The sequence below is a fragment of the Panthera tigris genome, chromosome A3 (assembly GCF_018350195.1).
Source record: "Panthera tigris isolate Pti1 chromosome A3, P.tigris_Pti1_mat1.1, whole genome shotgun sequence".
NCBI classification, from domain to species: Eukaryota; Metazoa; Chordata; class Mammalia; order Carnivora; family Felidae; genus Panthera; species Panthera tigris.
This window is the reverse complement of record NC_056662.1, coordinates 117,870,836-117,883,463: the sequence shown is the minus strand read 5'-3', so window position 1 is coordinate 117,883,463 and position 12,628 is coordinate 117,870,836. Positions and strand designations below refer to the sequence as shown.

Sequence of the window (12,628 nt, the reverse complement as noted above, 5' to 3'; positions counted from 1 at the left end):
TCCTTGCTTTCCCTCCGCTTCACCATAAAAGGGAACGGCACCGAGCCAGGCTGGGGCCGGGGGCTGGGCTGTTACTCTGGAGCTGTCAGGGGTAATGGAAGCCAGTTGCTTTGCGGTAGAGGGGAGCCAGGGCTCAGGGGACGCCTCTGCTTCTCTGAGCCAAGGAAAACTACAGGAGCTGCTGTGGGACTGGAGCAGCTGGGGCAGGGGACCGTCTTGCTGCCTGTGTGCACCATGAGCTAGGGGCTCACTAGCCCAGAGCTGGCTTCTGAGGCCTGGGACCATCAGCAGTGGGTCCTCCATGCGCTAGCCCAGTGGCTCCGAAGGTCAGTCCCTGCCTTGAGCAGTCAGTCTGTCATTCCCACTGGCCTTCCCCATGCCACCCCCCAGCATTTCCCCGAAGTTTCCTATTTAGGATCCCAAGCCCATGTCCTGTCTACATAACCCTGAAACCCCAGGCGTGTACATCCTCGTGTCCCTCAGAGTGTCCCAGCCCTGCTCTGGGAGAATGGGGGTCTAGGTCTCAAAGGACTACACACATTATGCTCTGTGGCTCCTGGAAATTTGAACCAGATCCAAGTCCAGCCAGACACTTAGATCTACTGTTAAAACAGAACGAAATCCTGGAAAGTAGACTTTCTAGACTGCAAATGACATGAGGGAAGGCCTTGGAAGTATTTCAGATTAACAAGGCTGTCCTGAAACCAACTGACCTCAGGCTGACAGAGCTGAAAGGGGCCTTCAAGATCATTTTACAAAGAAGGAAACTGAGGCCCAGAAGTAATTGATTTGACCAGGACTCTACAAATAGTTTGAAACCGTCACCTGATTCGCTTTCCTCTATTCCATACTCTGTGTCAGACTGTGGACTCGACAGGTTATCCTAGGGCCAGGGACAAGAGGAAAAGGTTTGTTTTAGAAACATCCAGAAATGTCTTCCACCTCTCAGAACTTGCCGTGCCTGGGTCAGCAAATCTTTATCGGCCTTGAATGGGTCATTTGGCCTAGTGCCTGGGGGAACTGAAATTAAAAAATGGTCCCCAGGACTAACCTAGACTCAGCTAAGAACTAACAAAACTTGAAAAAAGCTTGGGTGGAAATGTCTGTGGAAAGTGAAAGAGTCAAAGCCTCATCCTTGGGGGAACTGGAGGAGAGAGAGAATTGCTGCGAGGGGCATATGTGGAGCTTAATCTCTGGAGTTAGTGTGACATTTTCAAGGAGAAGACATGAGGGAAGGATTCGGCTAAGGAGTGAAAAGGCAGCAAGATCCCGGAAATGGGCCTGGGCCCTGAGTCCAGAGAGGCTGGCTCTTAAAGTATTAGACCTGTGGGAAGGGTTGGGAAGAAAAGGAAAATGTGTACATTTGAGCAGGAATGGACTTCTGCTCAAGAGTCCCCAAAAGCTTGAATTCCCATCTGGGTTTGCATAACCTAAGACCCAATTCATATCACTCTCATTTTTTCCCTCCCAATATTCAGTCCTCTGACAGAGGGCATTAGACATGAAATGCCCCTCACTGCTGGTGCCCCCAGCTGTCCTGGCCTTGGTACCTGAGCTCATTGTTCAGCCACTGATGCTTGACTGAATAATTTAGTTGTCCAGTATAGCGAGGATTTCCCATTGGCACTAGACCCTTGATAATCCCCCATCCTGGAGAGGTTATAAAATAGATCTTGTCCTCGTGCTCCAAGGACTTAGCCATTTTTGGTCTCCGGAATTCTCTTGGCAGTTTCTTTGGACATTTGTGGCTACTCGTCAGTACCACGGCCATCGGCAATGTATTTTCTCTAACCTTAGTCTCCATTGCAGCCTGCTGGCTCAACACCTCAAGCCTCCCCAGTGAACCCAGAGCCACTGATTTACTTGAAATGTCACAAACATTCTATGTCAGCCCCTAGGTCGGGGCTCCTAACTACAGGACTAAATGAAATGCAACCTACCACAATTGTATTTCAAAGCCACCCTTTTTGGCTTGACATACTTAATATACAACAGATTTTTAAATTTAAGGGGGACACCCATTTAAACTTAAGGAATGAAGGACAACCGGACAGTGACAAGATGGCTGGGATGACTTTTCAGATTGTCAGAGGCCCCCTGATGGGAGGGAGGGTGGCAAGAACAGAGAAAGAAAACCCACAGCAGCAGCCAGGGCAACCTGAAATGGGTTGGCTTCCTGCCAGGGCCAGGGCCCAGAACTGATGCAGAGACCAGGGACAATGCTACAACCTTCCACTGACAGCAACTTTCAAATCAATCTCTTGGGGCTCTTTCCTTCAAGTCTCCCTGTGTGCTGATCCCCACACTTCCGAGGGCAGCCACAAATTTCCATTTCTGTGGATTTCAGCATTCACTTTCATCATCCTGTCGTTTTACGAACATTTCTCCCAGCCATCGAGATCATATTCTGGGCCGTAGGACCTCAGGGGCAGATCACACAGAGTCACGTAGAAGATTTGGTGGCATCCATTCTCATGATTTCCAACTATTGCCCTATAAATGGTTTCCGGAATCAAGACCCACATCTCTGACCATCTCCTGGACATTTATTACCATTGAACTACGTTATTCTCATCTTAAACTCAGTGTGTCCAAACTAAGGTCATCTTCTTCCAAACCCGTTCCTCTTCTCAAGTTACCCATTTCTGGCTCAAACCCCGGAATCTTCTCTGATACCTCCTTTACTGTGGCCCCTTATTACCCAGGCAGTCACCAAGCAATCACAGCCTTCTCTTCCCAACCTGCATCATTTTGCAATGTAGAATTTCGAAGGCACCATAGACAGTAGCCAACAGACCTCTAGCAGAGTCATGGATTTGCTCAAAGGGATAACGGTACTTAGAGGAGGAGCAGGAACTGGCATCCTTGTGCCTAAAACCCTGCCCATTGCTCCTGTCTTCCTTCTGCATGTATATTGAGCTCCTACTCAAAAACTTACGATGCAAGCTCCTAACCAGTCACCTGGGCCTCTCCCCAGGTTTTCCACAATCGACTTCTCTGACTTTCTGTCCCACTTCTTCCTGACACAAATAAGAGCTAACACTTACTGAGCGTGTACCACGCGCCAGGCACTATTCTGAATGCTCTACGTGTATTAACTTAATCGTCACAAACCTAGGAAGGAGGGTACTGTTATTGCTGCCATGTGGAGCAATGAGACGACAAAGGCAGACAAAGGCAGACCTCTTTCCCCAACCTGAAATCTCTCCCCTCCCCCTGTCTCTGTTCTTCACTTCCCCCCCCCCCCCAACACTGTTCCGGCTCTCTCTTCCAAGGGCTCTACTCTGACTCCCCCGAGCGTCCAGCTGTCTTTCCCCTCCTCTTACCCAGAACACATCATCCATTTGTCTGGCTCCCTTGGCACGCTGTCTATCCTGCTTTGTGTTCGTTTTCTGCTTCAGTGTCTGTGTCCCGTTCCCCCGCGGCCCCAGTTACTCATTTCTGAGTCTTACATATGCCTTTGCTACCTGGGCACCCGGGCACCTGGGCACCACCACAGTGCTGCACACAGCACTCTCATCTCCCTTCTGATACTTCTGCTTCGATCTTGCAAGCGAGCGCCCTACCACACAGGGACACCTGGTCCAGAGCACAGTGCTGAGGCCAGATGGTGAGGGGGGGGCCAGCTGACGGATTCGGACATCTCAAGAGGAGCTTTCCCGTCAGGCTGTTGAATGGGACTGAGTTCCTTGCCGGCTACAGAGGCTATCGGGCTTGCCTCTAGGCTGGGGAGTGACTTCCTTTGGGCTCTGTAGATTTAGATAACTGCCCAGTTTGCCTCCTTCCTTCCCCTCCCCCACTCACGGCCTGGCCTTTACCAAGAAAGGCCTGGGATCCATATTCATTTGGTTTTTTGAGAATAAGTCTCCTCCTGCTCATGCCCTCTCCATGCTTGACAGAAGGCTGTGACCTCATTTCCAGATTCCTTTCTTCCTCCTCTGGCTTCTCTGAATTTCCTGCCTGCCTCAGTTTGTCTCCTCCCTGGCCCAGTAGCTCTCTCACCTATCCTACTTCTTCCTCCCAAGTCACTGACCTAGGTATTTAAATTCTAATCACAGCCCCACTCTTGATGTGCTGTGTTACCTCGGACACGTTACTTTCCCACTCTGGGCCTCATTGTTCACATCTGTAAAAGCAGGCAGCTGGACAAGATGGTTGAGTGATGCCCTGCTGAGCCCTACAAGTTCATTCTCCCTTTTACAGTCCTCCCCTCCTTTCTCGGGTCTTCTCTCCCAGAGGAGGCTTGCCCTAGCCCCAGGGGAGCTGTGGCTGCAGCTCCCGTTCCCTGTCTAAGCGACCAGCCCAGGGCCTCCTCCCCAGCTCTGGCCCCGGCTCCACTCCATGTGGCCCGTCTGAGAGGCTGGCCCCAAGCCTGGCGGCAACTCCACATTTCTCTGTTTTTCCTTTTTTTTCCTCTCTTTCCCGGAGTTAACAAGAAGCAGATGTGGCGCACGATGGTTGGAGAGGTGGGGGGAGGAAGGGGGAGGCTGGACCGCCAGCCAGACAGGGGGGAAGGGAGTGAGCAAGAGAGGGAGGCGGGAGGCCAGGGCCCGCCCCACAGCCACTCTTGCGCCTCTGAACAGCCACAGGGGCAAAGCCCTGTCACCCCCAGGATCCGGTCATTGGGGAAAACAGATAGGGAGACCAGAGGAGGGCCAGCTGGGGCGAGGGGGGTGGAGGCCCAGGAAGCAGCATCTGAGAGGGGCAGGGACCAGGCACAGGAGGCCAGGGGGCACAGAGAACAAACTCCCCTCAGAAGTGGAGAAGAGGAGAACGGAAGGAACCAAGGGAGGGACAGACAGGAGCCTGAGGAGGAAAGAGGAGGGGGAGAGGGGTCAGGCCAGGCGGCCAAGGAGGAGGCGTGTGGCTGGGGGCTGCCGGCGGCAGGAAGCTGGGGACAGGACCCGACCCCGGCGCTGTCCCTCGGAGCAGAGGCATCCCGGCTCCAGACAGAGGCGCCAGTGGTCAGGCCGGGATGTGCCTCTGAGGACCACTGCGGAGTGCCCCCACCATGGCCCCCAGCACCCTCTGGAGCTGCTACCTCTGCTGCCTGCTGACCACAGCCGTGGGGGCAGCTAGCTACCCTCCTCGTGGTTATAGCCTCTACACAGGGGGCGGCGGGGCCCTCAGCCCTGGTGAACCCCAGGCCCAGAGCGCTCCCCGGCCTGCCAGCCGCCACAGGTAAGAGTCTGGGTCCCAGCCCAAGGCTGGAGGTGGGTGGGAGGGTGGGTCAGGAGGTTGGTATCCTGGTCCTCGCCTTGGCTACCCTCTCCGGGGCCGTATGCCCTAGTGCAGGGAAGAGGGGGAGAGGAAGCCCATCCATCAGGTGGCCCTGCACAAGCCCGCCTTCCCGTGGGGCATTTCCAGGGCCCCCTAAATAGATAGGTCCCTCCCTTACCTCAGGGGGACCCGTAGTTAGGTGCCCGGGAAAACTCCCCTGAAGGGCACGGGCCGGGCCTTCCTGCAGGCTGACCGTTGCGTCCCAGCCTGGTATCCTCCGGCAGACCTTTATCCCTTCTTAGGGCTTCCTCGGCCCCATCCAGTGATCTGTGATTCTTTCTGACGCTGTGGCTGCTCTGTCCCTTCGGGCTCTCCAGCCGGACACAGATCAAAGGCCAGCATGAATGGGGCCAAGAGTGTAGAACGGCAAGCGATGAGAGGGGCAGCGTTCATCAATGGCTTATTCTCTGCTTAACCCTGAGCTGGACCCCTGCCTGCCCTGTCCTCTTCTCTTAGGGGTGGGTGGAAGCCAGCATCCAGGGGATCACCAGAGGGACCCAGCCAGCTGGCTCATATAGGCCACGCTAGGCTGGGGATTGGAACAGAAAGGGACATGAATGAATGTGTGAAATCAGAGGCTCCCCAGGACCCCCCAGCCATGAGAATCAACTTCTTATAGTTGTGGTTTTCCATTCTGTGCTTCCTTTTGCTGTCTTGAAAAGTCTTTACCGACTCTTACAGCACAGGAAAGCGTGGGGGGAGCTGCCCTGCCAAAGTCCTGGCTCCTACAGGTCCCCAGGGGCCCTTCATCTTTTGACCCTCCCTCAGCCCCTCTGGTAGCCCCTGGGCCCTCCTCTGGGGCTTGTGTCTTGGCCCTTGGGCCCAGGTGGGGTTGTGCCTACAGGAACTGGTGTGCCTATGTGGTGACCCGGACAGTGAGCTGTGTCCTTGAGGATGGAGTGGAGACCTTCATCAAGCCCGACTACCAGCCCTGTGGCTGGGGCCAGCCCCAGTGTCCCCGCAGCATCATGTGAGCCCCAGTGCTGGGGGATGGGTACTTGGTGGGGCTGGGCTAGGACAGAAGGAGGGCAGCCAACTCAGGGAATTTGTGCAAAGCAGGCAGCAAGGGACAGGACCAGGGGCTTCGGTCAGAACCATTTGAGAAGATGCCGAGGCAACAGTTTGGGGCGGATACTGAGGGCAAAGTTACCTAGACCACCCTGCCAACCCCCAAATGCCTTCTCTGGGCTGAGTCAGGCCCCAGAGGAGGAGTTCGAGGTTCCAGCATAGGACAAGGGAAGAACAGGGATTTGGCTCCTGGCCAGAAAGCTGACAGCTGTCAGCTGAGCACAGACACATGCTGGACAGTAAGGGGGACCCAGCCTGAGGGACAGGCCTTGTCCACCACCAGCAGCTGCCCATCTCTGAGGACAGGTCCCAGGGTCACTGACAGTACAGGGAGGAGTAAAGAGGCCTCCCTCTGCCTCTCCCAGGTACCGCAGCTTCCTCCGTCCTCGCTACCGAGTGGCCTACAAGACAGTGACAGATATGGAGTGGAGGTGCTGTCAGGGGTATGGGGGCGATGACTGTGCTGAGGGTCCTGCCCCAGCGCTGGGTCCTGCACCTACCACGCCACGCCCCCGGCCCCGGCCCGCCCGCCCCAACCTCTCCGGCTCCAGTGCAGGAAGCCACCTGAGTGGACTAGGTGGGGAAGGTGAGTGTGGGAGCCGCTGGGAAGAGAAGTGGGAGCTGGTACCGGGTGGAAAATGTGGGGCCAGGTTGTCAAGGGAAAAACCCTGTGCCCCAAGTCAGAAGGGAATGGAAGGGAGTAAGTGAGATCACTGAGATCCTCTGCCTACCCATGAAGCCCATGCACTGTGTGTGTGTGTGTGTGTGTGTGTGTGTGTGACAGAAGCAGATTGAAAGAGAGGGAGAGAAAAAAAAAGGCTGAGAAAGAGAATGTGCTCACGCACGCCCACATGTGGCCGAGATACTTCCCAGTTGCGAGCCACTTCGGGAGGAAGGGGGAATTCCTGGGAGAAGCTTGTTCACCACGGGGATAGACTACAAGTCCTAGCATGCACTGCACCCGACTACAGGTCCCAGGCCCCTCGGTGGCCTCTGGAGACTGCAGGTCCCAGAATGCAGCAGTCCCCCCTGCTTTCCTGTCATGTGTGCACCAGGCACTGCGGACAGACGAGCTGTGTTTGCCTGCCAGGGAGATAGTCATGCTGTAATGATGGAAACAGGAACTTCTGGCTGATTCTCCCACCGTCCAGCTAGAGCCCCTGCAGGCTTCCCGCGGAATCTCGCCTGTCCCTTGGTGTTACGGACAGGTGCTTGCCGCCCAGGAACATCCACTGTTATGAGGTCCACAGTGCCTCCCCATATTCCCATTTCACAGATGAGAAAACAGTGTCTGAGAGAAACTCTGGATAGTAGACTTGGTGGTCAAATGGATGCCCTGGGTTTGAAACTTGCCTCGGCCACTTACTAAACTCGTAATCCATGGCCCAGTTCCTTAATGTCCCCTGGGCCTCAGTCTCATGGTCCGCAGAACAGGGAAAGCTGTGATATCTGTCCAGTGGAGTTTGGTGTAAGGGGTGGGGGAAGCCATGTTACAAATAGGGCCTAGAGGCATTCAGTAAATGGAGTTTCTTTCCATCTTTTCTTGCCCAAATTACCCAGCTAAGGAGTGGCTGACTCAGCCGGGAGCTCTTGCTGGAGCCGGGGAAGGCAGGGCCTCGGAGGTAGGCACTGAGCTCTGAGGCCCGGCCCCTCCGCCTTATGCCTTTGCCTCTCTGCCAGGTCCTGGGGAGTCAGAGAAGGTGCAGCAGCTGGAGGAGCAGGTGCAGAGCCTGACAAAGGAGCTGCAGGGCCTCCGCGGTGTCCTGCAGGGACTGAGCGGGCGCCTGGCGGAAGACGTCCAGAGGGCCGTGGAGACGGCCTTTAACGGGAGGCAGCAGCCAGCGGACGCAGCTGCCCGCCCTGGCGTGCAGGAGACCCTCACTGAGATCCAACAGCAGCTGCAGCTCCTGGACAACCGCGTCTCCACCCATGACCAGGAGCTGGGCCATCTCAACAACCATCACGGCGGCGGCGGCGGCGGCGGCGGTGGCGGCGGTGGCAGGGCCCCGGCCCCAGCCCCGGCCCCTCCCGGCCACAGTGAGGAGCTGCCGCGGGAGCTGGAGCGGCGGCTGCAGGAGTCCTGCTCCGTGTGCCTGGCGGGGCTGGATGACTTCCGCCGGCAGCGGCAGGAGGACAGAGAGCGGCTGCGAGTGCTGGAGAAGCGACTGACCTCGGTGGAGGAGCGGCAGCGGCAGCTCCCCGGGCAGGCCGCGGGCCGCAGGCCCCTTCAGGAGTGCTGCCCTCCGGAGCTGGGCCGGCGGCTGGCAGAGCTGGAGCGGAGGCTGGATGTAGTGGCCGGCTCGGTGACAGTGTTGAGTGGGCGGCGAGGCACCGAGCTGGGAGGAGCGGCTGGGCAGGGGGGGCACCCCCCGGGCTACACCAGCTTAGCATCCCGCCTCTCTCGCCTGGAGGACCAGTTCAACTCCACTCTGGGTCCCTCACAGGAGCAGGAGGAGGGCTGGCCCGGGCGCCCTGGGGGCCTGGGCCACTGGCTGCCTGCCGCCCGGGGCCGACTGGAGAAGCTGGAGGGACTGTTGGCCAACGTGAGCGGAGAGCTGGGTGGGCGGCTGGATCTGCTAGAAGAGCAGGTGGCAGGGGCTGTGCAGGCGTGTGGGCAGCTCTGCTCCGGGGCCCCGGGGGAGCAGGACACCCAGGTGAGCGAGATCCTCAGTGCCTTGGAGCGCAGGGTGCTAGACAGCGAGGGGCAGCTGCGTCTGGTGGGCTCAGGCCTGCACGAAGTGGGAGCAGCCGGGGAGGCCCGGCAGGCTGCACTGGAGGAACTGCAAGGGGTCGTGGGCCAGCTCCAGGGGCGTGTTGACGCGCTGGACGAGACGACGGCGGAGTTCGCGCTGCAGCTGAACCTCACGGCGGCACGGCTGGGCCAACTGGAGGGTCTCTTGCAGGCCCGTGGGGATGAGGGCTGTGGGGCCTGTGGTGGTGTCCAAGAGGAGCTGGGCCGCCTTCGGGACGGTGTGGAGCGCTGCTCCTGCCCCCTGTTACCCCCACGGGGCCCCGGGGCCGGCCCCGGGGTTGGGGGACCAAGCCGAGGGCCTCTGGACGGCTTCAGTGTGTTTGGGGGGAGCTCAGGCTCAGCCCTACAGGCCCTGCAAGGAGAGCTGTCCGAGGTTATTCTCACCTTCAGTTCTCTCAATGACTCACTGCACGAGCTCCAGACCACCGTGGAAGGGCAGGGTGCCGATCTGGCTGACTTGGGAGCCACCAAGGACCGTATCATCTCTGAGATTAACAGGCTGCAACAGGAGGCCACGGAGCATGCTACAGAGAGTGAGGAGCGCTTCCGAGGCCTGGAAGAGGGACAGGCCCAGGCTGGCCAGTGCCCCAGCCTAGAGGGGCGATTGGGCCGTCTTGAAGGAGTCTGTGAGCGGCTAGACACTGTGGCGGGGGGACTGCAGGGCCTGCGTGAAGGCCTTTCCCGACACGTGGCTGGGCTCTGGGCTGGGCTACGGGAGACCAACAGCACCAGCCAGACGCAGGCAGCCTTGCTGGAGAAGCTGCTTGGGGGGCAGGCGGGCCTGGGCAGGCGGCTCGGTGCCCTTAACAGCTCCCTGCTGCTGCTGGAGGACAGGCTTCACCAGCTCAGTCTGAAGGACCTCACTGGTGAGGGGGCGAGAGAAGGCATGCGGTGGGAGGTGGTGGTGGGGGGCCCTTTTAAGTCTTTTCTTTCTCCTATCCCTGCCCCACAGTAGCCAGTCTTAATCTCATCTACTTTCTCCTTGCTCTGCCCAGCATGAATGGCAGACCCATCACTGTCCCGGGGGTCGGTTTGTCCACCACAGATGACCCAAGCTCCTGGCTCCCCACTCTCCACTGGCAGCTCAGACAGGCCTGTGGGCAGGGGTGGCGTGCTGCTCCGCCAGCCGGGTATCCAGCACGGGCAGCAAGGTGCCCCACCATCTGTCCATGGAGCCATGACTTTCCTTGTCCTTTGGAAACTCCTTTTGTGGCTTTCCTTCAACTGAATTTTGTCACCGTAGGGCCCGCAGGTGAGGCTGGGCCCCCAGGGCCTCCCGGGATACAAGGACCCCCAGGCCCTGCTGGACCTCCAGGACCTCCAGGCAAGGATGGACAAAAGGGACCCATTGGGCCACCAGGTATGTGAGATTCCTACTGCAGCGGGAACTCCCCCACTCCTCTAGCAGCCCCAGGCTCGACATTCTATTCTGAATTTGACAGAGAAAGGAGGAAAGGGGCAAGGAATGGGGGGGGGGGTCCTATATGGCTGACAGGGAGTGACTAGGAACTGGGACAGTCACTATATGGGCTAGTTGGATAGGGTGGCCTCGCTGCTGTATTGAAGACCAAGACTGGGCTCACAGGGCTATGTAGGGTGTGAAAGGCTGGGGGCTAGTTGCACTGAAGGGACCCTATTCCTCCTTTTCTTGACACCCCCCTTCCTGCTTTGGAGTCTGTGTGACGCCTAGCACAGCGGAGAGACTCAGCAGATGTTTGCTGAGTGACTTAGTGAGAGCTGCCCCCTTCTTACTGCTCCCTCTTGTCTTCCCACAGGTCCCCAAGGAGAGCAGGGTAAGTTCCTCTCATCTGGTGCTGGAGGGAGGGGAACTGAACTAGGGGTTGCAGGATGGAAGGCCTCAGGCCGCCCTGGAGGTAGAGACCCAGGAGGGGAAGGGGGCCAGGCAGCTCTGCACTGAGCATCCACTCTGACACCCCCTCCCCTTTACCCCTACCCAGGAGTGGAGGGGGCACCAGCAGCCCCTGTGCCCCTGGTGGCCTTTTCAGCTGCCCTGAGTTTGCCACGGTCTGAACCAGGCACAGTGCCCTTCGACAGAGTCCTGCTCAACGATGGGGGCTATTACGATCCAGAGACTGGTAAGCCTGGAAGCAGGCTGGCTGGGCAATGGGGGAGACCGGAAAGGCTGTGCAGTGGTATGTTCTCATTCTTGCCCCCTCAGACAAGGGGAAATCTTCTCATGCTCTGGTTTGGGGAGATCCCTACTTCCTTCATTTACCCATTTTCACCACAGCTTGGGTAAGGGGTGAGCTGGGGAAGGCAGGAGCGCTTCTGTTCAACAGCTCTTTATTGGGGCCCCGGGGATGCTGTAATGTGCTGGGCGCACAGTAACGAACAAAACGCCAAATGCCCTGCCCTGGTAGAACTTACACTCTAGTGGAAGACAGGTGAAAAGAGCCAACAGGTTCCTCCTTAGTCCAGGAGTTCTGGGTGGGCTCCCCAACACCTCCCTGGCCCCTGCCACCTGTCTCCCCTCCTGACTGCCATCCTTGTTCCCAGGCGTGTTCACAGCACCACTGACCGGGCGCTACTTTCTGAGCGCGGTGCTGACTGGGCACCGGCATGAGAAAGTGGAGGCCGTGCTGTCCCGCTCCAACCTGGGCGTGGCCCGCATAGACTCCGGTGGCTACGAGCCTGAAGGCCTGGAGAATAAGCCAGTAGCCGAGAGCCAGCCCAGCCCCGGCGCCCTGGGGGTCTTCAGCCTCATCCTGCCGCTGCAGGCTGGAGACACGGTCTGCATCGACCTGGTCATGGGGCAGCTGGCGCACTCAGAGGAGCCGCTCACCATCTTCAGCGGAGCCCTGCTCTACGAGGACCTGGAGCCCAAACAGGTGTAGACAGGGGGCTGGGCCCGACCGGCCCTTAGTGTCTACGCCGGCCAAAGAGCCAGCTGGGGCGGCGGGGCTCCCCCGGCTTCCTGCCTGGGGTGGGGCTCCGTCCCGCCACCCCAGCCCCAGGCGAGCCGCCGTCCCTGTCCCCCTCTGTGGCACAGGCGCCCAGAGCAATCTCTTCGCCACGGCCTGAGCGCGCCGGGTGGGGGACTCTGGCATCCCCTCGTCCAGACTTTTGGCCTGCTCGCCGTCCCCTGCAGGGCCGACTGCGGAGGAGCCCATCCTCGCACCTTCTGCTCCTCCAGCTGGCCTCCAGGCCGATGCAGGGCTCTCCCGACGGGCTCCGGCCCCCACCGCCATACTAAACTATTCAGGAATAAAGACACTTGGTTTTTCTAAAAAACAAAACAAAACAAAACAAACCGTCTGCTCCAGTACGTATTCAAGGGTAGACAGAAGTACACAAGGGACGGACGGGGTGAGGGAGGTGAAGCCCCAGGTTCGGGACCCTGGTCGCCGCTCCTCCGGGCTCGGTGGCTCTGCGCGCACTTGCTGTGCACGCACCGGCGGCCCGTGCCCGGCGCTCCTCCCCGGAACGCCCGTTCCGCCGGCGTCCGCCAGGGGGCTCTGGGAGCCGACTCCCGTCACGTGACCGCCGTCGCTCACCTAGCCGCCCCAG

The 12,628-nt window shown here is 58.6% G+C and overlaps 1 protein-coding gene across 2 annotated transcripts; it reads left to right on the top strand.

The window, feature by feature from the left end:
- The first annotated feature begins 4,554 nt into the window (after positions 1 to 4,554).
- Positions 4,555 to 12,350, top strand: EMILIN1 (elastin microfibril interfacer 1). Of its 2 annotated transcripts, none has more exons than XM_042982306.1 (8): positions 4,555 to 5,181; positions 6,125 to 6,250; positions 6,714 to 6,934; positions 8,029 to 9,966; positions 10,344 to 10,460; positions 10,876 to 10,893; positions 11,059 to 11,196; positions 11,618 to 12,350. In XM_042982306.1, the coding sequence occupies exons 1-8, from the start codon at positions 5,012 to 5,014 to the stop codon at positions 11,953 to 11,955; spliced, it is 3,066 nt and encodes a 1,021-aa protein (XP_042838240.1). In that variant the 5' UTR covers positions 4,555 to 5,011; the 3' UTR covers positions 11,956 to 12,350. The 2 variants fall into 2 exon arrangements, with proteins under 2 accessions (XP_042838240.1, XP_042838241.1); XM_042982307.1 differs by having other exon boundaries at positions 5,144 to 5,181; positions 5,523 to 6,250.
- Positions 12,351 to 12,628: the final 278 nt, after the last annotated feature.

Excerpts from the sequence above, each read along its gene's own strand:
- EMILIN1 (XM_042982306.1), top strand. The coding sequence starts at position 5,012 with ATGGCCCCCAGCACCCTCTGGAGCTGCTACCTCTGCTGCCTGCTGACC. Across the intron at positions 5,182-6,124 it reads CGGCCTGCCAGCCGCCACAG|GAACTGGTGTGCCTATGTGG; the intron begins GTAAGAGTCTGG and ends TTGTGCCTACAG. Across the intron at positions 6,935-8,028 it reads GAGTGGACTAGGTGGGGAAG|GTCCTGGGGAGTCAGAGAAG; the intron begins GTGAGTGTGGGA and ends CCTCTCTGCCAG.